At 29.6% G+C, this 27,675-nt stretch overlaps 1 protein-coding gene across 2 annotated transcripts in view; it reads right to left on the bottom strand.

The window, feature by feature from the left end:
- LOC142333367 (NAD kinase-like) overlaps positions 1–27,675 on the bottom strand; it is a 489,955-nt gene that overhangs the window by 312,014 nt on the left and 150,266 nt on the right. Inside the window, exon 3 of one of the 2 annotated variants that reach the window (XM_075380407.1) lies at positions 11,630–11,686. The exons of the other annotated variant lie outside the window; for it this stretch is intronic. Within the exon in view, the coding sequence (XP_075236522.1) occupies positions 11,630–11,686 (57 nt within the window). The remainder of the gene's footprint in view (positions 1–11,629; positions 11,687–27,675) is intronic. 2 annotated transcript variants of the gene reach the window in all.

Raw genomic sequence — 27,675 nt, 5'->3', positions numbered from 1 at the left:
TTTATTAAAACAAGTGTTGAATCATGATGAATAGATCAATACTGTTGAAAAGTAAATTACGGTAAAAAAAATAATTTAACAGAAAATTTCTTTTCTGTTTGACGGATTCAGTAAAAGTTTATAGTCACATTTTTTTTTTTACTTACTTTTTATGGAAGTTCTATCGGAAAAAACACTGACAGTTAAATCTTTATGAAAACTTGGTAGAAGATATAATTTCTATAAAAATGAAAGTTGCTTTAATTTTTAGTCTCTATATAAGTTCATTCGATCAATCAGAATAAGAATTAGACAGCTGTTACTATATTGTTTTTCCAGACGACTTAAAGCAACGCATTGTTTCACCACAGAAAGAGGACACTAATTTGTTGCTTTATATTAACTGTTCTTACAGCTATGACGCATCAAAAGATATGAAGCACTTAAGGTAAAAGATGCTTCAGTTAGTTTTTCTTAATGTGAGAAAAATGAAGCCTGACTACGCCAAATGAATGAAGTATACTTATATCATTTTTATCACTTACACTGTGGGCTTGGTATACCAGCATTTTTGTTAATCCTAGATAATATGCTACTCATAGATAGTGGCAGTCATTTATAAACATTAAAAAAATCTTTGCTTTTTTTTTAAAACCCTACGTTAATATATATTATCTCACATAATATCTTACATAATATCTCACATAATATCTTACATAATATCTCTTTGCGAGGACGCACAGGTGTGTGCTCCTAGGTGTTATGTCCGCATACAGGACAGTGTCCTATGCCGCCCTGTGCGTGTTATCGGGTACACCTCCTATTGACCTAATCGCAAAAAAGAGGGTAGAGAGGGCACAAGGCAAGCCAGAACAAGAGGTCAGGGATGCCGTTTATAATATCTGGCAGGAAAGATGGTCGCAGGAAGCTGTGGGTCGATGGACGAGAACCCTCATCCCCAACATCAAGCCATGGTTGTCGAGAAGATTTGGTGAGGTTGATCATCACCTATCGCAGTTTTTAAAGGACATGGTTCCTTCAATAACTACCTGCACAAAATAGGCAAGAGAGAAGAGCCAATTTGCAACTACTGCAATGAGATAGATGATGCTGAGCACACCTTTTTTGAGTGCAATAGGTGGGACACACTTAGACATAGTAAGGCACTCACAGGTATAACTCCAGAGACAACAATAGACTACATGCTAAGAAGCGAGTCAAACTGGAATAATTTTGCTAGTTTTGTTAGACAAGTTGTTCTACAGAAATACTCCGATGAGAGAAGACAAGGTGTTGGCTAGAATAGGACTGGGTGGACAGCCTTGCTGGTGAGGTACAGCATGCTGCGGTGTGTTGGCACTGATGAGCCACCAAGGACTCCACGGGTATCAGTCAGGCAACAGCACACTGAATACTGAAGGGACCCGGTACCGCGTCGCGGCGAACTGGGTCTGGCGTGGTGTAATAATAATGTGGTGTATTAGTATTGCCCTTTTGGGTCCCCAAGGGGGCAATATTGATAAAGAACTCTCAAAAAGAGCTAACCGCTAGGCCGACCTGCCTTAGCCGGTAGGTGGGCCTATTTGAGTTTAAAGACACTCCCCTGGGCGGCGTAATACCAACAAGTCGGTTCGGCCCAGGGGAGCTGAGAGAAAAAAAAAAAAGAAAAAAAAAGAAAAAAGGTATGCCTACAATCATTATGGCACCTAACGTGCGTGGTAATTGTACTAGATTGTGAACTTTAAGCAGATTTTTAACATGATTTTTCTGGTTTATGTATTATATAATTCTGATTTATGAGTTTTGTTAGAATACACACACACACACATACATATATAATATATATATATATATATTAGAGTGGTCCAAATAGGGCAAAATTTTTGTCCTAGTTGTGATGTGTCAAAATAAGTTTCTGACTTCAAATTCGTGTTCTCCGACACCAAAAACACTTATTGACGTTGTCTGTAATGTGTAACATTGATTTTCCTTCATAAGAACGCTATGTGTCAATTGATTGACAGCGATTTTGACAGTTACAATGTGTCAAAATAAGTTTTTGACTTCAAATTCGTGTTCTCCGACCCCAAAAACCCTTATATACGTTATTTTTGAAGTTTTGTGATGAAACATGCTAGCGCTATATCGTCACGACTTGAAAATAACCTAAAACCCATGTTAAATCCCCTTTAAAATTCAAGTGGAGTGGGGGATGACTTTTTTCAAACGGAAAGGGTTCATCAACGCAACAAAAATTTTGTTTTTGATAGTACTTTTAAATCAGGGGGTCCACGTTTTTCGACAAAAATTTTGCCCTATTTGGACCACTCTAATATATATATAAACAGATCAGAAAAAAAAATTAAAAACATCTTAATGAGCCGTTCGCAAAGTAAAGTTTTCCCCGTTATGCGGTCCGTTTGATTTTTAAGAACAGGTAGCAACTGATAAAAAAATTATTAAAACAATTAAAGATATTTACAAAATTTTATGATGCTTTCATTTAATTTTAGTAACCGTTGTGATTAAAAGTAATATTTTTTTTAAGGTTAAGAAAAAATCTTTATGCTTTTTTTAAAATTATTTTTTCAATCTAAAACTCATTAAAATAATCCAGAAGGATACAGATATTACGCTAAATTTGAAATTTAACTATATCAATTTTTGTCAAAAACATTTTTAAATTGCACTACCACGAAAAATTACCATGAAAAAATTATAAAAAGAGCTTCAAAAGGCATGAATGGTCATTTCATGTAAGGCAATATTTTTTGGAAAAAAGCACAACTTTTACCCAATAGCATGTAAATGTTTTACAGGAAAATCAGTTTCATATGATTTTTTTAAACACGTGCGCAATTTGTTTTGAATTTACTTGGAATTTCTTTGTTGAATTATTTTATTCCTACACCATTTATTATTTTTTTTCTGTTTAACCTCCGGAACCACCGTTTGGTATTGCTTCAGGGGATGACATGAACGATTTGTAGGGTGTGTGAAAATGCTATGCCTGATCGGGATTATTTAATTACATTAACCAAAGCCAACGGATTCAATCTGGCTTAAATTGAAATGTAATAGTATATCAGAAATATAAACAGAATCGATAAAATACTAAATATTACAGTTAATATTCGGCGAAGATCGACTTTAATCAAAAAGTACAATTGTAGCACATTGCGTACCAATAAAAAGTAACCTACATAAATCACGATTAAAAAAACAATTATCTAAAAATCAACCGATCTCGAACATCAGTTGGTTTTTCCCCCACCTAATATGCTACCCAGGGTCTTCAGTAGTAATACTAACGGTATATATTTTAATCTTCCACAAAATTTTATTAAAATTGATAAATGCAAAGTTGGAGAATAGACCGTGAACCGTTTTTAGAAACAAAGAGATCACGATGAATCGTAAAAGATGAACATTAAAGTAAATTGCATTTCTTATGAAAGGTACAAAAAAACGATACATAAATGTAAGTATATAAATTCAGAAATCGCGGTAGAATACACGGTTTATTAACAACGGTTAATAAACTATCGTAAAATGGATCGAACAGGAGACTTAGGGTAATTCTAGCATAAGTATTCACAAGCTCATAACACCTTGGCCTGTGCAACAGTCTAACGAAGACAGTGTAAACTAAAACTAATTGTTTTCAAGATTACGCATAAAACACTATTGAGTGCTGCAAAATAAAAAATATATATTCGTTCTTGAATCCCCGTAGTTCTTTTTCGGACACCCGGTATTTACTCCACACTATTATAAATCTTTTCGCTCTGTAACTTTTTTAATCGAGTATTTGATCATTAATGATATGAACAGGTCGTTTACTAAATAGAAAAAAGTAAAATTCTTATTGTACAGTTGCGTTTGTGTATGAATGTTTGGGTTAGGTAACTACGGGTATTAAAAAAACATTAAACTGAAGACGAAGAGTGGCTTTTCAAGGTTAATTAAAACTATTTTTTAAATTTACTTTTTTGTTATAATAATTATTTTATTTATTCAATATAGAGAAAACGCATTTGGTTTAATCTGTTGAAACTTTTTAATTTAAAAAATATATTAATTGTTCCTTTGAGATGTTTTTAAAACGTAAATAACCTTTTTGTTTTGAAATGTTATCTTGAAAAATTTAAATAACATAAAAGCGAAATTTTTAAACAAAAAATTATATTTCTGCGGTTTATGTTAAAAGTCAGGCTCACACAACTTCCGGCTTAGTAATCATTAGAAACGGTAAGGAAAGAAATAGAGGTATGTAATCCGAAAACGTGTGTTAGGCGACAGCTGATATAATTCACATTTTCCTCTACTACTAACTAATTTTTACACGTCAGCCTGGTACTATAATTTTCGCGTATACGATGAAAAAGGAAATAGGAATTCGTATTTTTTTTCAATTTCTTGGAAAGAAAATAAAATATAAAGATCTTTAGCGTGCAGTATGATGTAGTGACGGCAGTTAAGATATTATTATTTACGGCAGTACAGTAACTACGTGACGCACAACTCGGCTGCTATATTACACCCCTATAAGTAGCTTAGCAAAATTACAAATTATAAATGCCGATGACTGAAAATACTGGCACTACAACATCATTATCGTGGTGGATTATACCGCGTTCGATAAACTGAGGACACGTGGATAAAAGATTTTAATAAAAAGTTAAAATTAGATAAAATTATATCGGTATCGTTTATCTAAAAACATTAACTACATAACGGGTTTAAAATTTCAATATTTACTATTGTCGAATGTAGAAAATTTTGCCGTACGGCTCATATAAAGATGAAATCCTACAGATATAAGTTGTTTTGGTTCATTATTTAAATACGGTTGTGCACTCTTATTCTACCACATAATACTGTCAGCCTAGCTCATCATTTTACGATTAATATATGTAAGTTTAAAACCAAAATTTAAATGCACAACCTGTATAACATTTCGGACTGCAATCTGTGAAGTAACTAAAGGAAAAATAAAAACTAAAGGGAAGTAAATAAAATTGATACGCTGATTTGAAGAACATATGATTTGACAATTTAAAGATAGCTGCATGCTTTAAGGATTCTTAAAGCATGCAGTTTCATCCTACTTTCCGAAAAACGGTTGATTTGTAATACTTCCAGATAATCTATCTTATTTACTTTACACGATTAACAAATTGCCAAAATTATTTTTTATATTAATATCTAGTGTTGTGAAGTAAATAGGCACACGATTTTATATTATCTCACAGTAGCGTGCCTTTTGGTCATCACGAAATATTTACGAATCCTCACTGTATGTTACTAACATTTTTTAAATTAAATCAGCAAAAAATACCGAAGTAATTACAACCCAATTATCATGATTAATTAGTCACATTCTGTTGGTTTAATAACCGTTTTAAGTATCGATCGATTTTATTTTACTGTCTTGTTTTTCAGATGAAGGAATGTTTCCAGTCAAAAGATAATTTCAATTCAAACATTTAAAAAGAAAATTCTGATTTGGGTAATCTGGATTACTAATTTACTCTAGTGATTATTTCTACTGAATTGTTTTTAGCGGTTCCAAGAAAAACTTATACATTTTTGTATGTTATCTACCACAATGCAACTATAGAAAATGTTGCAACGGTTATGATTTAAAAGAGGGAGAGGGGTAATGTACAATCCATAGAATCTAAAGGTTTTTACAGATCTCAATCGTTTTCTTCATAAATATGTATATATATACCTGCTAAATGCCTAAGATCGTAAAAGAAGTTCAAGTTTCACTTACCTGGTTTTGGTAAACTTAAGTTTGAAGATATTCCAGTAAAATTAATTAACCTTTTGATATTTTTCATCCTTGACGTTTTACACAACGATAATAGACTGTAATCCAAACCGCGGTACAGCATCGCAAGCACCATTAGTTTTCCTTATACTTCGACTCCCATTAAACCTTGTAATCATTTTCTATTGTTATTAGTTGTATGAAAACTACTACCTGAGGCGAGTTTTTGTTTTTACGATATTTCTTGTACATCATCCATTCATCTTCCAAACTATCTTGGCACTTGAATTCGGTAAATCTTTCAGATCGTTTGATCTGTTCGGATTTTATAACTGTATGAAGTACAGATTTTTAACACCTATTACTTATTATCTAAGTTAACCACAGCGATTTCATGTTACTCATACTAGTATACATTAAATTAGATTTAACTAATATTTAGAGTGAATATTAATAATTTTTTAATCAATTAGTAACTGAATTCTACTTTTTGACTACAAAATAAGTTTTTTCCATAATTCTAAAAGACATGTGCAAAGGAACACTCAAACTGCTACAACACATTTAACACTTAAACTGAACGCTCACGCGCTCACAAACTACTCATCATAACAAAAATAATTAGTAATTCTAAGTGCAGAGATCCAAAATAGAGCAAAATATTTATTTCTAGTGAATCCAAATCTATCATGGTACATGAAAGTGATACACATATTACGTAATTTTACAATGCAAAAAATATACAATAGTAAATAAAGTGCAATACGATGGTAGTGTGTGATAGGCTACATTACTACTATTTACAAAAAAGAAAGAAAAAAAGAAACGCAAACTAAGATAACAGAACATTGGTGAATATATACATTCTGCAGTAGTACAGACGCTGGTTACAGCTACATGAAGGCGAAGTGAGATTTAACAAATGCAGCTGCAGGCAAAACAATTAACAAAGAAAAAATTCACAAATAAAAAACACATGTACCACTCACTGTCACTGCAAAGAGAGAAAAAATGTTTGTCAAAGCTGTATGATTTTTACCAAAGAAAAATGAAACTCAAAAATTCCATAAATGCAAAATTATAAGGAATTCGAATTTATTAGAATTTAAGACAATACTATCTAATAATAATTACAAACGAGAAAATTCGACTGATAAAAGCAACTGGTGATTTAGTAAATAAATTTATTTTTAAGAACTTATCGGCTAAAATTATTTTCTTTTTTTGTTTTAAATAAACTTTATCGTGCAAATAAGAAAAAACCCGTTTTTTAACTGCCACTTTTTTGTCGAATTATACTCCACATATTCTAAAAAATGAATTGGTGTTTTAGCTCAAATAATAAAAACGTTTTATAGCTACTATGACCAGCACATTAGGCTATTTCCAACTGTGGGGAGGGGGGGGGGACACTTAATCATTACTTTTCTCTTTTTTTTTCCATTTAATATTAATAATAACCATAGATAAAACTGTGAAAATATAGAAAACTTATCAAGGACCGAACTCAGAACTTAGTGAATACGAAATTATCTTGAACACAACTATTTTATCAAAATCTAAATATATACTAAATTATAAGGCGGTATTATTATTATTTTAATCTGACCCTACAACATTTTAAATTAGAGATGTAATGGAATATTTTTTTGAAACGGTTACGTGAAAATTTCCGATGTAACTGAAACCGTAAGCTAAAACTACCTCGAAACAATGTCAAAGTTGTTATGTGGTCTACTTCGATTCACTGCAACATCTTATAGACACCTTAATTTGTTGGTCTTATATTTCCATATTATTTATATTTTTTAAATTTTATTATTTCTATATTATTATTGAAAAATAATAATTTATTATTTATTTTTTATTATATTTATATTTTATTTATTATTTCTATATTATAATTATCCGTCTGTTTTATTTACACAAAATATAATGTAAAAATTACATAAATAACAGTATTTCAAAATGTTACATTTATTACAGGATTGTAAGTTTTTTAAAATGTTAGAACGACACTGAAACATTAATGAAGATAAAAACTCTTAAATCTTGATATAAGCAACTACAATGGTAAAACACAATTCTTTTAATAAACAGCCACAAGTACGACAAAGCGAGACGATCGTCGCAACTGCTTTGTTTGAACGGTTATACCGTGCAATCGTCGCGCCAATTCGTTGTTCTATCCCAATATATTCTTTATATAAAGGATAATTGTTAAAAAATTGTTTATCAATCATAAGATCACGATAAACCAACCACGTCAACCATTGGTATTTTTAATTTTGAAAACGAAATATCTGTATATCACAATTTTCATAAAATACTTCTTGGAAGTTGTAACAATAATTTTAATTCATAAATACAACTCAGCATTCTCGTTTATAGTCTGCCCTAATTATTTAATCGCGACTAAGAATTAACAATTATTTAATTTTTGGCTTTCTTTAAAGTTACCATCTGTTCTGTTTCCTTTTACAACCAAATTAATCCAAGATTCATCTAAATATATAGCAAATCAATCAGGTTCCCTTTAGAGGATGCTTCGAAAAAAGTTTATAATATCCAATTCGTCTAAAAACTATTCTTTATTTAATTAAACATCTCATCATCATCATCTAGGGTTCTGCCTATTGGCAGGTGTCCTTTACTCCACCGCTGTCTCCATTCATTTCTATCGCAAGCCATCTACTTCGTCCCTTGTAGTTACCAATTTTCACCTCATCTATTAACTTCATAATTTTTCCTTACATCCTTTTTCTTCTACTTACCCTTCAAATGCAATTATCAAGATTCTATTAATCTAACCACGTGTCCCGATCCAGTTTCATTTTCTTTTGCTACTTCCCGCATCAGTACACTTTCTTCTTTATTCCTGTTCATTAATTCCTTATTTTTCACTTTATCCGTTCATCTTACTTTCTTCACTCTTCTTAATATCCACATCCGGGAGCCTCAATCACTCCATCTCACACACTTCCTCATCGTTCAGGCTTCGCTTTTATCCAAGACAATCATAGCATTTGGCTAACCTCTTCCTTAACTCTAAGTCTAGACTTTTACTACAAGGTAATTCCCTCTTATTATTGAAGGCTTCCTTTGTCATCGGTTTTCTTTCTTTAATTTCCATTGGGTTATTCCAGTGCACTGTCACGTAGCGACAGTAAATTGCCGATTTACAAAATCCCCAATTTTTTACTTATTCTATTCTACCTTTACTTGTCCTTACCACTAAATCCTCTTTGTTGTTTATTTCCATTACTTTATTTTTCTATATTTATTTTCATTCCTTTCTCCAGCTGTAAACAATTTTTGAAGCGCGTATGTGCCCTCACTAGAATTATCACATCATCAAGAAACCTTATGCATCTTATTTTTCGTCCTCCTAAACTTATTCCTTCTTATCTTTTTCCTAATATATTCCTTATAAAATCCTCAGTATCGATATTGAAAGAGTGTCGGTAAGAATAATTTAGTTTAGCTACTATAAAATGCTGTATTCAATTCGAATATTTTTAATAAATTTTCTAAATTTAAATTTCACACGAACAGATTTATTTTCTAGGTGAAAGTTCTGCCTCTTCCATTACCTTTTTGATATGTTTTTATTTCTTCCCGAACTGGTAATAAGTTCTCTATAAAAAATAAAATCGTTATTCAGTGTATTCTCTTAACATTCATTCTCAATTTGTTTATATATATATTACGAGTAATATATATAAATAATATATATTTATTTATACAAGTATACAAAACTGGGGCTAAATCCATATCTAATTACTTTATTCTAGTCTAGTCCAGTTTGAACTTCACACTCTACAAGTTTAATAAACATACCTGATTTTTTATAAATTATAAATAAATTTTCTTTATATTTTGACCTTAACATTTTCCTTAAACTTTCCAATTTCCAATACATACCAAAATATAACAATTTTCCCACGATCTATGAATCCATTATAGGTAGATTTATTTTTCTTCAGGCTGAACTGTTTTTTCGTGAATCTGTTTCTCATAAAAGCGAAAATCTCTTCTAGTACACATTTACCACTGTTATAAATTTGCACGTATCAGACGTTAAATTTTCAGATGGCGCTTTTAATTATCTGATCTTGCTTTCTTTGATATAATAATAAAACTTTCTTAAGATTTAGGAACACTTTTCCAGGCTGATAATTCGTTATACCAGTTTGTACAGCAGATTCAGTATTTAACATAAAAAATTTAAATCAAACATAAAAAAACTTTTAAGTGATGCAACTTTTTTAGTTTATAACATTTTTTCTTAAAATTCTGGAGATACATATCAGTAATTTAAAATTAACCAGCTCGGAAAAATTCTAATTTTTTCTAATTATAATTCTTTACTTTTTTGGTCCTTTTAATTTTTTTTATATCCAAAAAAAAAAATCCAATAAATTTTATTAATACTGTTCGGATGTTTTGATTCTTTTTTCTGAAAAACTAATTTTTCCCAATTCATCATGCTCTGTATCAAATCATCAATTTTGTTCCAAAATTTATATCCTAAGAATTTCATCGCAACATATCCAACGGGATGGAATATTTTATTATTGGGATAGAAATCAGGGTGAAATTTTTCGCTAGCCGTTAACTCGAAGACAAAGCGTTTTCATTATTTTAACAAAACCTTTTATTATAATCAAAGGAATACTACCATAAATTCTGCTGGAACCTCCTCGAAGATTCTTCATATCATTGAAAGTAATTTATTTGAATTATTTTCAGTTCCTACTTAAGTTTTAAAGCAGGATACTACTTAATTTTTAAATACAATCGTAATTGTAGGAAGATCGTAATTTTATACTTATCCTTGATCATTCATAAATTCTAATATACAGTATTTTACTTTTTTCATCTGTGGTTTTCTATCGACAATTAGCTTACTACTTAATGTCTCTTCCGCAGTCTTAATTATTCCTCTTTTTTTTTTAATTTTCTACAGACGATAATTTAATAAAATTATTATTCGAACATTACTCTGATTTTTTACTCAAACGTGTACGCATTCTCTACGATCCATACTTAATTCTAGTACACATTATCCCGCAAATTTACAAATAAGTACATTTAATAATAATGAAAGTTAAAAGACCAAAATCAATAAAAGTAGTAGTTTAAAAACTTGAAACTTTGACAATCATATTAATGGAATTTACAAAAATCACCTTTTTTCTTTTGAAAAAAAAATCACACACATATATAAATATAAATCGTTTAAATTTTTTATTTCCAGTGGAAAAAAGTCCTGTTTTAGAAGGTTCAATAAAAATTTGCGAGTAAAATTTAACCGTTTTGGTTCCGATTTATTACGAACAAAAAAATGAAGGTATCTGAATACTGTGAAGAAAGAAATTAAATAATGTAATTAAAGATCTATATAAATTAATAACGTTTTACAGTTTGGTTATTTTCTATGAGCAATCTGTAGGCTTTAACAGTTATACATTGAACTAAATATTCTAATTTTATATAAGGGTAATTTTTATTGTAAAAGCCTCAGACGATTTTTTATTTTGAAGGAAGGAGTATTGGAAAATTCATAGACCGATTTCAGTTTTACTACTGTAAAGAGGTACGAATAATGAATACGCAAAGTATATAGTGGGAGATGAATGCGGGAGTTGTACCATACATTAGCTAGCATTCCATCAATTAAGTACGGAAGCTCCGCTTATATAAAATGATTAAAAATAATATTTTTGATACGTAAAAAAATTGCTCATCCGTTATAAAGTTATAAGTGTATATAAGTGTATCACATAAAAAATGTAAAAAGAGCTAGATTTAATTTTTGTATTTGCAGTGACAGAAAGTGAACCCACGATTTCATAAATTTGTAAGTACCTTCTGAGACAGGCTTCGTAGTAATCACAACACTGTTCCTGATGCACCGCCAGAGAGCTAGAAAACAAAACAGTAAATATATCATCGACAATGAAACATATATCACACAATCATTTTGTACTTTCACAGGAATATATTCACTTCTATCAGATCATCAATAAAACTAACATTTCATTTACAACAATTATAATAATATAACAACGAAATGATTCATAATACTTAAGTTTACAATTATAGATAATCAAATTAATTCAAGAGCGTTAAGTAATGCGTATCAAACCTTATTTGTACATTATTTTAACAATCAATATGTAAAAAGAAATTCACATATCTGAAGATTGAAGAGTCTAATTTTGATATATATCGAGAACCAAACTAAAAAATTATCATAAATTAAAAATTTTATTCGCGTACATGTATATTTTGCTAAATATTGAGCACACAGAATGTGATTTTATCGCTGATACAAAATTTTCAGCATGATATACTTTGATTAAAAAAAATATATAATTTTAAAAGGAAAAAAGAGAAAATTGTTTTCGAAAATAAATTGCTAAGAATGAAAAATTAAATTTTTTATGGTTTATCAGGAAATCGTAGTCAAGGGTGTTGTAAAAGATCGTGGGACAGTATTTCTTTAAATAGTAAATTTAAAGGGAAATTAGTTTAGATGTACGGTGTAAGAAAATACTGTTCTATGAACTCGACGAATGTAAAATGATTGTTTCAACCATCATACAACGGATATTCTACTCATTTATTTTCATTAAAAGTTTTTAATTCCTACCGGTAACGCGCGCGCGCGCGGGTTTGTGTATGAATGTACACTGGACTAACGCAATTTTGGGTAACAATTATTAATCTAGCAATATTTGTAATATACGAAAACAAAACTATTTTTTTCTTTTGTACATTACGGGAGAGAATTTTGTTGGATAGATCATTTTCGCAATTCAAATCTCATAATACAAGTAACGTTTGGTAGATATTTCATCAATATTTTTTTAATCATAAATATAAAAAGAAATAAAAAACAACATATAAGTATAAAAATAAAATAAATAAATAATTCAACTTTATAACTTCATTATGGTTTTTTAAATATCGTAATTGATTTACAACTCATTAACTACACTAAATAAAGTAGGAAAAATAATATTTCTTGCCATATTTTATTAACATCTCGCGTTATATTATGAGGTATTACCTGATAGTTTATTCATTTGTTATTAAGATAATTATGTAAATTGAGGTTTATCGATAATGGATTTGAAGCTGGTATTATTTTATAACAATCATGTTGAAAAATAAAGCACTAAAAAAAAAAAAAAATTAGTTGTTCCTATCAATTTAAAATGTCAACAATTTTTTTTGTAATCAGTGGAAGGATCCACTCAGTGTTATCACTTCACACTGTTAAAGTAATGTTTGAGGGAATACTTAATTATTATTAACGAAATTAAAGATTTTTAAATATTTCTTTGATTTTTAGCGAGTTAAAAAAAATTTTCCGTTGAAGCTATCTGCAAAATATAACTATCTTGAAATATTAGTCGTACATTAAAGGGGAAGTATCTCGAACCGTTTTTTCATAAAAATTAATACTGTTAATGACCACTACATGAGTTACCCGTACTAAAATGATTACATATATATTCGTTCCACATTAACCAATATAATAAACATTTATGTAATGGTATTACACAAGTAGGCAGCACCGGACAAACATACATCCGTATACACAGTATTGCGCCGTATCTTTTTTTTTAATCAGGACGCAGAGGCTCCTAGGCGCCGAGAAAAACCAAAGAACGAAAATTTTGTCGTTTTGATCCTTATTATAAAACAACAGCCGATATTATAACAGCCGGAAAAAGGGGAAAAAAATATTTAGTATTTGTGTATCCCTTAGTTACATAATCTCATCATCAGAAACGACGGTTTGTTTTAATTCATTATAAAAATAATTTATCTGCCTTTTACCATAACTAATTTAATGAAGATCGGCTGCAGTAAACGGTTCTTACCTATTCGGTATTTATTCTTGTTTTTTGCACTGAAATCATACGATTGCATCATCTATATATGTTAGGACAATGTAAAACAAGTCCAACGAAAAAAAAGGAATATTACGAAAATACCATAAAGTGCAGTCGAACTTTACTACAAAAAACAATACAACCGTAGAAAAAGGAAAATAAATTATTTTTATAATAAAACAAAACAAAAAGGAAAACCATATGATTTCTGTTTGTGAGATTCTCTAGCGTGGGAATGGTTATTGTGGCTTTACTAAACTAAATAATTTCTTTAAAAGTTTTTGCTTCAGATGATCATACATCCAAGAATACATAACGAGTGTCATGTAAAGAATGTAGAAGAAAAATTTGTAACCTTAATCCACGAAAAAAGGATCGATTATAATATGCGATATATATATTTTAACAGACCGCGGTAACGGATTTCTTACAATTAAGAAGAAAGAAAAAAAATAACAATGAAAAGAAGGAACAATCCAGAAGGAACTAAAAGGGGTTTTTTCCTTTGACTAAAAGTTCCATTTAATAATCTGTTCCTTGTAATACAGAACAATGACACTTCTAAAAGCTGGTGTTCGACCAGAAGGTTACCGGATCGGAATAAGAATTTATATAAAAACGGAAGGGCGCGAACGATGAAATTTACTAAGCTTCAACAATTCAAGGGTACTGGTTCTGCCGGCCAGGGGATATAAATACTGCCTGGGACCACCGCAGAGAACGGGTATTTCTGCGAGGCAATGTTCACCGTTTTTGTGATAAGTAGCGATAACAGTCATGAGTTCTGCGAGGACGTTATCGGCGTAGTCGTGTTTACAAGCGCGACAAGTAGTTTCGCAATCCCGACGCGGTTGCGGTGACGGAAATATCAGTAAACGTGCGGTAACAACGAGTGAAGAGTACATCACAAGCATTCCAATGTAGACAGCGGGTGAATACAGGTAGTTGATCGGCGAGTTATGGTAAACGGTAGTGAAATTGGTAGTATTATATTCAATTATAAAATGTAGGGTACTGCGATAATAAACAGAAAAAGTAATATCTGCAGAAAATTGAATTTTATGAACCTTAGACTTTTCTAGTGGTATGTCGTTACTCATTATAACGTTTTTAGTAAACCGAACTGTATTCTGGTTTTTATAATTTAACTGTCACTAAACAAATCTTGTCCTTTTTATTTTATTATTTAGTATGTTATATCTATTTACTGTCATTATTATTAATTTTATTAATAATAATAATTATTATTATTTATTGTCATTATTATTATTTATTTTGTTTACATGTATTTAGAGTAATAAATTTTATTTATAAGAAATTTTAGTTTGTTAGTCTCTCAATAACCTGGTGGAACCGCGAATACGCGACAATATATATATATATTATTTACGAGGAAAAACAAAATGGAGATCTAGATGATGGCATATGACTGAACAGTTGACTACCACCACCACCCCCACCATCACTAGAACAATTTCGCCAATATGATCCAAATCCATACCGAAATTATGATACTAATGTATATAGCAATGCTAGTAGCATGCAAAGTGGACAATGCATGTATGTGGACAACCTGAACTATTAAATTTAGCAGACAATAGAAATTTTAAGCTACTCTTCCCCCCTCAAAATAATAGTAAAGTTACTTCCAGAATTTCGTTCTTTTTATATGTCTGAATTCTAGTGAAAATCAAGAGAAAATATTTAAAATCAAACAATATTAAAAACTAGCATAAATTAAAGAAATTTAACAAACAAGACCAGCACAAAAACCTCAATGGATTACATACAATCTTATAACGAAAATCACTAAGAACATTTATAGCTTAAATATACATCAAATAAAAATGGTAAAATTTAACAATCAGCTTTACAGCAATAACCTAAAATTGAGAGCAAAGGAAATACGTAAATATCTGTTTTGTTTAATTCATTTATTATTTTTTTATTCTCAATTTCTTTTTCCCTACCTCCTATTTCCAGTCTATTTTTTAATTCGTCCCGCAAAATACTGATCGTTTAAATACTGAAATACGATAATATACTTAACTAATTAAAACTATGAAGTTGATTTAAAAATTTATTGAAGTGTAAAATTCATTTAAAAATCATTCGGAAATTTTTTTATTAACACTTTTTTCGATATGTTATTAAAAAAAAAAAAAAAATTGAATTGTGTATTTAACAGAAAAACAATTATTTATTTTTGTATTGTCTGTTATAATCTTTACATTAAAAATTATATATTTAGGTTACATCGACCATAAATTAGTTTCAAACAAGATTAAATAACAGATTAATATTAACATTTTTTTTCTTCGTTTTCCAAAACTTAATTATTTAGTTTCATTTATGCAACATTTGAAGGAATTATAATCATAAAAATAATCTCATAGTAATAATAATAATAATTATTATTATTATTATTATTGTTTTGATTTACAGCAGTTGTTTTATAATAGATTTATATGAATGTAAGATGTATTATATTCATTCAATAAATATTTAAATAATTTTTACATACGTGTTTCTTTTGTTTAATTTCATTAAAAAAATTTCATTACGTACTCTTATTTAATAAAACAGTTGTTTTAAAACAGTTTTTCTTTTTCTGTATACGCATAAAAAAATTGCTTGCGTAGACTTTTGTTTTAAAAAGTAACTTGATTTGCTTGTGAAGTTTTATATCGGCTAATTAACATAATAGTATTTTAATTTATTTAAGAAGTTCTGTAGGTAAATAAAGAATCAATCTATTTTTTTTTTTAATCTGATTTTGAAGGTTGACTACACAACTAGAAAGTTTCATATTTTAATGCATTTTTGTGTGTAAATTAAACGGGTCACTCTCAAATTACTGACTTGTAATTTTCCATTTTTTGTAGTACTTTTTATGCAGACACGATATCTCCACTACAACTAGTAGAAATAAGAAACATGCGCTATGTTGGTTCTGGTTGGAATTGAATATTACAGTTTAAATATTTTAACAAATTATATATATATATATATATTACATGATTATTTATTTTTAATAGTAGAATGGAGGGAAAAGGGCCCAACGTAACCAGATTCTTTCGGGCAGGTAATTTTTACCTGGTAGGGATCTACTTGCTTCTTAAAAGAAATCCCGCAGTGTTCCATTCTCTTCCATAAAATTATGATCGATCGATTTTGAACAGCTCTTTATATTTTTTGAAAACATTTTTAATTATAAAAACGTAACTTTTTACTGGTTACAGGAGATGAGAACGACGGCATAGACTTTTTTTTCCAAAATTCACTGTTTCAGTAAAAAAAAAAAAAAATGATCCATTCAGCAAATGATAATGAAAAAAGTTTCAAAACTGGCTTATTGGGTTTACACCGATCTTTTTTTGGATAATAATACATAAAGTGGATTTTTGAGTAAAAAATTATACATGTATAAATACATTTATGAATATATATTGCTGTAATTCCAGTTATAAGAGCTTCCTTATGCGGCTAAATTCAATATTTCTGTAAAAAAAAAAGTTAATTTTATAAAGTGAAATAAATTATAGATACATTCATTTTTAGGGTCAATTAATTGATTTTCAGATATACAAATGCGATATTTAAAACATTTTTCACTTTCTATTAATCTAATCAATATGGAAATGACCCGTATAATTGTTACAAAATGAAACTTCTGTCAATTTTGAATATTTTAATAAATTAATTATCTAGGTTTTTGTTAAACATTCGTGAATAGTTTAATATTAAGACTATAATAAACCGCGAAATTTCTCATTATTTTTTTTTAAGCATAATTAAAGTTTTATCTTACAGGATAGGAAAAGTGTGGGAAAGCCGAAGCGTAATAAAAACAATACGTTAAATAAACCAAGTGGGTTTTTATTATCGAATTCGAAACGGATGGCAGGTTTTCCTGGTTTGGTTAATTATCACTCGAGTTTATATCTAAATATTCTAACACAACAAAGGTTTTCAGCTTACAAATTTACGGTTATAGTTTTACCTTATTGGCATCGACTTAATGTTTGCAATCCCTTATCCAGAGATGGAACGTTTTACAAAATTTGGTAATGTAATTAAAACACATACACTGACTGTTATCGCTATTATAATAAAAACGCGCGCGCGCGCCCGCGCCCACACACACACACACACAGACAGACAGACAGACAGAGAGAGAGAGAGAGAGAGAGAGAGAGAGAGAGAGAGAAATTAATTAAATAAATTCAGTTTTACTGAGAAGGTTCAGAAAACATCAGCCTTGCGAAACATGAATGAAATATGAAATGAAGCATCAGTCTAGAAATGAGAAAAACATCACTAAAATCTTACATCTAACTAATTACTACGTTTCTTAAACTCATAGCTATTTATTTAGGCAAGATGTTGATTCTTTCTTAATTTAATGAAAATTTCCCAAATAGTAATCTTCATAGAATAATGAATAACTTTAAAGTAAATTTTTGAGACTAGAATAATCGTAAAAAAGTAATAAAAAATTTTACATAATCTAAAATTTACAGAAAAAAAAATAATTCAAAGAATATCAAATAATATATTTGAATATTTCGAATTAAAAAAAAAGTATATTTTTAATTAAACAAAGTCTTTAATATTATCTATAAAAAATACGCTATTATTTAATAAGCAGATATTTAAAAAATTGGGCATTCGTTAAAAAGAACAAATTTAAAATTAATTCCAAAGAGATTCCACTGGCTATTAAAATAAGTACATACAATCAATTTTCCTTCGAAGCTTGTTATTTATTATATAATATAAACTCAGCGTAGATTTTGAATTCGTCTAAAATTTAAACGAAATTTTACTTAGATTATGCCAACAAATACATTTAGGACTTCGAAAATGAAAACAATCTTTTAATTTATTTATAAGCGGATATTTTAAAATATAAAACAGAATCTGATTTACTGTTATAAGATCGAATTCGGAATACTACAAAAAATTAAAATTTTATATATTTGACTAAAATATGTAAATAGGCTACGTTAAATAGATGTGTAAAATTGCTACCTCTAATCTTTCACAATAGACGGATAATGGAAGGCTCTCTCTTTCAGGCACTCCTGAAAATGGAACAGTTATTTTCAAGAATAACAAGCATTCAATTCTATAAATAATAAGGAAAATGAGGATTAACGTGTTTTTCCGTAGTTGACTTCACCGAGTCGAATATAGTAAAGCACATCAACAAACACGCCAACGAAATGCGGATCATATTTAGACTAAAGCGACATCTTCACTTCATCCGACGAAATAGCTGTATTTGTGTCTCCGTGTAACAATGCATAACGTAAACTATGTATTCATGATCATTTAAAGAATATGTTGTTAACTACACTGGTCGCGTTTAATATCGGTTCACTGTTTAATTTTTATTACATTAGGAAAAACCTTAATTTATTACAACTTATTCGAAATTATTTTTGTATTACCTGATTAAAAAAAAAAAATTAAACTTTGAAACGTTAAAAAATTTTGTCCAAATTAAAATATGAAAAAAATTACAATCATTGGTTCTGACTTTAACGTCTCTGATATCATTTCCCGAAACTGGTGACAATGGCAATGAATCGGCCAACCCAATCGACACATAAAAACGTGAGCAAAGGCATGTATATATTCAACAAGAATAAATCATACAAATGAAACCAAAGAAAGCCTTACAAAAAAAAAATTACGTATCAACCCCATTAAATTTCATAAACGAGTTTAACGGCTAAATATGTGTAATGTAATTTCAAACATATATTCAAAGACGGTGGAAAAATAAATATGTAAATTTAGAAATGTTATTAAATTATTGATAAAGAGACGAAGAAGAAGAATAGGAGAGGTGATATTACGTTCAATAACGTGAGTAAGAGAATAATGTGTAATGCATAACTATAGCGAAAGGGAAACAAATGTTGGAAATTAATGGCGAATACTACATTCTCGACAATTAATGGATATTTTATGAATGATAAACACACACACATATATATAATTAAATAAATCTTGTTACTTGTAGTGCAGCCTTGTAGAAATTCTCAAATAACAATAACCGTAACTTGAAATTATATCATAATAAGCAAGGGATCATATTAATCATCATTAGAGTAATTAACTCCGGAGTGACATTCACACAGCACAGCGTTCAAAATAACGTGAAATTTTTAAGATTATTTCATGGGAAGGGGAAAGAATAATACTATCACGCTAATTCCGTACACTATTCATAAATTGTAGTTGAGTAAGTGCATTATAGACTCATTATTAAATGACAGAACTATATAATGCAGTGGTTCTCAAACCTTTTCGAATCGTGGTGCCCTTTTTCAATTAAAGTTTTTCTATAGCGCCATATCCTCAGTAAAAGTATGACTACTCGTAAGAGATAAAAATAAATAAAACTCGTGTATCTACATTAATTTTTTACTTTATTAACATTAATAAATGTCTTGGTTTAATTAATTATGAAGCTTTTACAATATTTCGCAGCGCCCCTGTGAACAGGCCGCGGCTCCTCAGGGCGCCGCGGCGCACAGTTTGGGAATCACTGATATAATAGATATAAAACATACTAATCTTGTCTCACGAAACCGAGCAGCAAATAAAAATATGAATTTAGCATGTATAAGTAATATCACAGTAGTTTAGGCTGAATCATTCTGTCACTTCCACGTGGAAGTGGAATTATTGCTTTATGTATGTAATTATGTAGTGTAAATTACCAATTGTCTGGCACCGCGGCATGCCGATAGGCAATAACACTTTTCTTGAGTCTTTGTTATTGATGATTTATAACATCATTAGTAATGCTTAACACCATTATTCAATTCAGTGAAAGAAAGTATTTCAGTCTATTTTTTAGTGTTACTCTGAATGGTGCGATACAGTTTTATAATTCATTTTTATAACGGTTTTATTCAGTACATTTTCAATAATTTTAATTTATTCTGTATTTTTGTGCCAACCGGGTTTTAACAATGAGTGATTCTGTCATGAATCATAAACCGGGAAAACCCTTAAGTACCTCCGAAAAAAAAAATCAGCAACGTAGATACTGATAATTTTAAAACAGGTAACAAAAGTCAGAGACATTGCTCGGAAAGCAACTAATGCAACAGGCGTTAGCGAAAAAACAATTTTTAATATAATAACGATATTTATAATATTTTAAATTAATAAAAAATTGATGGTAAAAATGTTAGTCTTAAAAAGACTCCAAAGAGTGTGAAAACGATTGAAAAGTTGAACGATTTTACTAAAACCGTTATCAGAAAAAGTTCAATTCGTTCAAAGTTCAAAAAGTTTGTTTCAATAACGAACTCCAAAACTTGAATAAAATATTAAATACCGTGAATACCTATTCTGAACTGCCGAATTTTTCTAGAAGTACATTTCTTCGTTTCATGTCCAGAAAGAATAATTCTTTATCGATCGAACGTGAAGATATTATTTCATGTCGCAGGTAGAATTTAAGAGAAATTAAGCGATTTTGTGAAGAGGGTAACACAATTTACTATACGTATGAAACAGGTTAATGCGGGTCATATACGGGAAAAGGTATTGGTGGATAAAGAAATAAACAGCGCAAAAGATGCTTTTATGAAAGGTTTGTCAAATGAATTTACCCCGGTTGGTAAAGGTAAACACACGTAGTAACGTACGTAAGAAATAAAAGTGGGTTTTTGAACGAAGCTTATGGCTATTTGAATTCAGATTTTCCCAAGAGTATCAAGATGAAATGAATGATGACAAGTTTAAGCGGCGGTTTAAAAAGATTGTCGAAAATGTTGCTGAAAGATCTATCATAGTATTGAATAATCCGTCTTACCATTTCCTGAAAACTGAAAAATTCCAAACGATTCGACCCGAAAATCGGAAATTGCCGTACAGCGAAGACATGCTAAAAGTAGAACTTTCAAAAATTGTAAAATCAGTTAAACAAAAATATAATTATTATCAAGTACATGAAATCGCAAAGTCAAAAAAATGTATCGTGTTACGTCTTCCTGCATACATTTCCAATTTTAACCCCATAGAATTGATATGGGTTCAAGCCAAAAGCTATACCGGGAGTAATAATTCAGCATTTAAGTTTAACGTAAAAAAAGATCTATTCATAGAAGGTATTAGTAGAGTAGATGAAAATGCCTGGATAAACTATATTCAACATGTAATTTAAGAAGAATGAAGAGCATGGAATGTTGAGAGTTTGTATGAAAATAATATTAAAGATAATGTGATCAATTTAGGAAACATGACAATAGTTCAACAGAAAGCAGCTTAACGGATACTGAAGAAATACATTGAGGTAACAAATATTTTTTTTGTTTTACTTGATAAAATTTTAATATAGCTGAACATTCTTTTTTAAAATTTTTATTTATAAGGTAAAAAGATATCATTTTTTATCACTATTTTCTAATTTTATTATAACAAATTACTTTTACTTTTTACATTACAAGAAAAGAGAAGTGTTTTTTCGGATGGTTTGCTCTAAATTAATTAGAATCATCATACTTTAATGTTTTGGTTAGCTGCACGGTTTCGTGAGACAAGGCTTTAGTACATAATGTTTTTACCTTATCATTTAATAAAGAATGTAAATATTAGTATTTAAATAAATTGAGGTCTGCATAGCAAAATCTAGATAATTCAAAAATATTTAATTCCAAAAATGATTTATTTTAGTTTTTTTAATACATCGTCTTTCAAGTATTAAAGTTTTATAAAATCTGCTGTAACAAATACAATTTTCGAGAAAATATAATTTTTCTTTTATTAAATTTTAAAAATTTTTATAAATATCAAATTCTATTTTTTTAATTTTTTTATACAAATTACGGGCATTGAGATAGTGTTAAACAATAGACTGTTGATAAAATTTAAATGATCATTTTTTCAAGTGAATTGGAAAAGCATAAGTTTGTGGCGAAATCTTAGAAGTATAAATAGTCTACTTATATCTTTAAAACGCCCTGATTTAGATATTTTATTTCCAGATGGAAGTATACAAGATAAAACCAACAAACGCTACTCTTAAATAAAATATTAAAATATATGAAATAGATAATTAAGATTACAGGATATATTATGTTCTTTACCTTACCACTGATAAAAATATGTGAACTCATCACTATAAATTACATTTTCGAGAAAAATTACATGTTTCCTTTTCATACAAGGAAACTTGTTTTGATTTTTAGTTCGTGTGGAACAAAATACACAGTGAATACACTTTATATCTATGAAAATGCCATTTGCTGTTCGTGATGAAGAAATCTTTACTATGGTACTACAAGAGTTAAAAGTTGATATACGTATTTTTCTACAAAACGATGTCTCAAGAAGTACTGTAAACAAAATTCTATACGCATTCAAAATTGTAATATCCGTTATAAATTACTCTGTACTCGTTGAATAAAAGGTGATAAATTTGTAAAGATAAACGAATTTTAATATTAGGTTTACTTATCAATTTCAATAACAAAACCATTAGTAATCAGGATGTAACAGAGCATATTTTGTGAGGATAAAAGGATTAACAAGAATTATTAAGCTAAAATTATACGTAAATCATTGGTAAACACAGTGATAACGTACGCATATGAAATCTGGGTAATGAACGAAGCCATTGGGAATTTACAAAATTCGTGGAAAGAAGCATTTTAAGAAGAATTTTGGATCTGTATAAGAAAAGGGACGATGAAGTAAACAAAAATATAAAAAACTGGAGGAACTGATAATCGGGACAAATGTAGTAAACATTTTGAAAGACTGTGAAGATTCTGGAGATAAGAATGGAAAAATTATCATGAAAGGGAATTCTGCAGCAAAAAGACAACCTAAGAACACATTAATGAATCGACTGGTAGAAGATTAAAGGCAAATAAAGCAAATTTATAGGTAAACAGGATTATTTGGAGAATGAAGATTTTGAACGGGTGTTTTGAGAGTACCAAGGGCTGATAAGGAGAAAATCTAAAGAAAAAAAAATTGGAAACCCTTTTTTACTAAATTAACTAATTCCAGAAATATAATATGTGTTAAGACGAACACGCCTGTATATTCCAGTATAATAGTGTTATTATTTGAAAAAACTGTTGACTTATGTAGCGATATCATCAAGCAAGAAATAAAGTAAAATAAAAATAAAAAAGCCCATATGACTATAACCTCGTAAAGAGAAATTTCGATAATTCAATTTTTTTTTTCATTCCCTTGGATTTCCAATTACCGAGGTATTACAGGATATTCTTTCAAAATTTGAAGAAACAAACCTGAATTTTTTGATCAGTTTTTCCATTAGCTGGCGGCTAATTAAAAAAAACAAACATAAATTATAAAACAACGTCGGTTTTAACGCAGCTGTTATTTTACAATGATTAAAATATAATCAATTCCCGCTAAGGCGTGTACAGCCCAATTAAAAAGGCCAACATACAGTTTAATGATCCGGATTACAAGGCTTGTATAACTTACATACCAACCCACCATACAGTCCAGCTACAGCTGCAGTCGATACAGCGTCAATCACGTGAAATAGATACGGTTAACAACGAGGATTTATGAAGGGCAAGCAGGGTTGGTGGGTAATCGAGCCGACCAAGACTTGGCCGGTTTTCGCAACGTGTGAGATCAGCCAGCTGCAGTAGTTCCATCGTTTCAGTCGAGCAGGGTCGGACAGTTCTCCCACGCAAGGGTCACCGCTACCGGACAACGGGCAGCCGGCGCGACCTCTTTACAGATCACGCGTTACACGCACTATCAAGCATGAAACAGATACATATTACATTGAACAGACTTAAGCCATAACAGATAACATATCACCAAATTTAACACCTTTTTTAAATAAACTAAATACATAACGAAATCTGTTCGCAAAGAGTACGATCAACATGGAAACAATGTAGTAATAAATGTTTTCCAATGAAAGAACAGTGGAACTTTTAAAGAGCGAAAAGCAGTGCCAAAGGTAACGTAAAAGAGATAAATAAGCTTGTTTGTATGTCAAAAATGTACTTGTTTAAACATAATACATATCAAAAGCTACGGATATACAAAATGCCTAAGTTTCTAACTTCTTTTGAGGGAAAATCTGTTTTTAGTTAATTTAATATAGCCAAACAAATAGCTTTAATAAAGCAAATTTAAAACAAACAAATTAACAAAGATATAAATGAATGTCTCTTAAAAAAACGATTTTCCTAAAAAAAAAAAGAAATTGAATTGCTAAATAAAAAATAACGATGTAGGTTAGCATTAGCTGAAGTACCCGATCTAGGCACAGAAAAATACTTCCAAGTTTTAACGTTACTGAATCGTTTGGTTCGACAAAAGTTAAACTATTCTAGAAAAACATAATACAAAAGAAATCCCTAGGATATGATTTACTTATTAGAGAAACGTTTCTCAACTTGGGGGTCGCGAAATTAGCTTACAACTTTAAACGTAAACAATAATGAAATCATTTTACGAGAAAAAAAAATTAAAAGTTATAAACATTTTACTTACATTTATAAGTAAACATGTAAACAAAATAAATTAATGAGATGGTTGCGTTTGTTTTTCATTCAAACGTTTCTCCATTTGTGGTCTATGTTATAACACAAAAGAAAATTGTTTTCTAGTGATAAAAGACGATTCCTATATAAAGTTTTTTGCGCAACCAAAGACAAAAAATCCTTTTCACACAGGTAAGATGTAGCGAAAGGAATTAATATTTTCAATATTTCTGTACTTAATTTCCACATTCACATCGACGAGCAAGACAAAACGTATCTAAATTTTCTGATGTAAATAGTAGTTGTAACGTAGTTGGTAGACATTTCGATGAGCTGGTCGTGATTCTCAGCTGATAACTTAACAGCTGCAAGAACGTTTTCACTAAATGGATTTAGTATCTCTTCGGGAAATCGTTTTTATTTTCGGATATAATCAGCTAACTGAATTTTTTTATGTTCGAACATAACGCTCTCACGGCGAAAATTATGCAAGCAGACCAAATTCCGAGGAAAACGTATACATCAAGTTGGAACCTACAAATTTCTCATGTTTGTATACTTCATACATGCATGTTAATATTCGTCGCTGTCAACACGGCTAAACTAGGTTTCATTGTGTTACGGTAGGGGGCCGCAAAATATGCATTATATATTTTTTTACTTTTTGGAGGTCGTAGAGCAAAAAAGCTTGAAAATCACTCTATTGGAGAAATCCTGAAGTAACGTTTTACAAAAGAAAAAGTAATGCTAATTATTATTGTCATTTTGATACTTTCCTGATCAATGGAAACTGAAGTTGTGATGATCCTTAAGTCTCCTTAAGGTTTTTTATTTACTTTTAATAAAAAAAATAATATTATCAGCCGTGCAGATGTTGCCAAATCAATTATGCAACGTTATTTTTCAAGTACTGAAAACTATAAATTTTTAAAATTATTTATGCTACCAGAAATTGTATTCGAGAGCAAATAAAGTTGATTTTGTATTTTATTGCTATTTCGCGTTCAGCAAAACTACCACCAATTTAAAAAAAAAAGAAAAATGATTCACAAAAGAAATTCATGAACGGAAATGCAGAAACGCAATTAAGCTAAAAGAAGAAAGCTTCAATTTTAAACCAAATAAAATAATCAAAGTGTATAACTTCATTTAATTATATTTCTGACCGCAAAAAAATTAATAGATCTGAGGTTTACGGCATGATTTTCAGATACCGTTTTGGATTTAAAAACTCAGCAACAATAATGATAAGTGATTATGCATATAAACGTATATTTTCTTTGTGTAGAACTTGTAACGAAACGCACTTGTCACACGCGTAAATATTTTCCTACCATAACTTATACAACGATATCATGCACTTGAGAGAAATTAACTCACGTAATCTTTTTTAAATAAATAAAAAACAATATTTAGCATGTAAATAAGTAAAGATAACAAAGCTATTAAAGAAGTCTTTGCTTTTCTTTCAATCGTTTAATATAAATCGGTTTAAATCATAGCCAGAGTAAAAGATGTATGTAGAGAAAGAGAAGCAGAGAAAGAGTAGTATGTAGTTTTATGAATTACATCCTGTACTCATAAATAATTCAAATCTTTAAAAAGATCTTATCAAGAAGCAAAAGTATTTAATAATATAATAGGTATTTAGGTACTAGATTATATAAAAAAGTAATTTTCATTGATATTACCAATTTTAATGAAGAAAAAAATAAAGAACGGATTCCATCATACACGTGGGGTTATTATAGCAACTATGATAATTTATGAACATGATATATGTCATTACTATGGGACAGTTATTAATGCATGCCTGGAATGTTTACTAATAGGTGGAATGACCTTAACAAATTTTATTCATGATGTTAATAAGAGGTTGCAACGAAGAATCCAGTTTATTATAAATATTACATTTAAAAAAATCTTACCTGACAAAAGCATATGTCATGTAATAAGGCAAACTTAAATTTTCTTTTCACAATTTCTGGAAGAACGCACAAGCTAAGGGTAAAACGGATTTTTATTATTTTAAGTTGTTTGAAAATAAATGTTTTTGAAATTTCTATGGAATCACCCAAGATGACTTAGGCTGTCAATCTTGATGTAGTGTCGTTAACTGTGCATACACGAACTGTAAAAGTAACAACTAATATACACAGGTATTCAGATCCAATTAATAAGTAGGGGTCTAAAAAAAAATCCGTGAAAAATCAAAAGATGGCGGTTACAATAAACTGCTGCCATTCTTAGTTTTTTGCATTTCCGCTAGGAGAAAATACCAAGTTTCACACAAATGCATTCATAATTCTGCTGTTGGCAGTTAGATTCGTGAGATATGTGAAAAGCGGACGGAAGAAAATTTCGCGTACTAATTTAAGATTACTTTTTGAAAGGCAAACCGCGTAGGATACTAAAGCCAAGCGGAATATATATTACAGTGAGTCAGTTCCATCCATTTGAACATTTAAAAGTGGTTTGGTTATTTTTGTAG

This window comes from Lycorma delicatula, chromosome 1 (assembly GCF_047948215.1).
Source record: "Lycorma delicatula isolate Av1 chromosome 1, ASM4794821v1, whole genome shotgun sequence".
Taxonomy (NCBI): Eukaryota; Metazoa; Arthropoda; class Insecta; order Hemiptera; family Fulgoridae; genus Lycorma; species Lycorma delicatula.
Note: the sequence above shows the minus strand (reverse complement) of the source record. Positions and strands in the feature narration are given on the sequence as shown.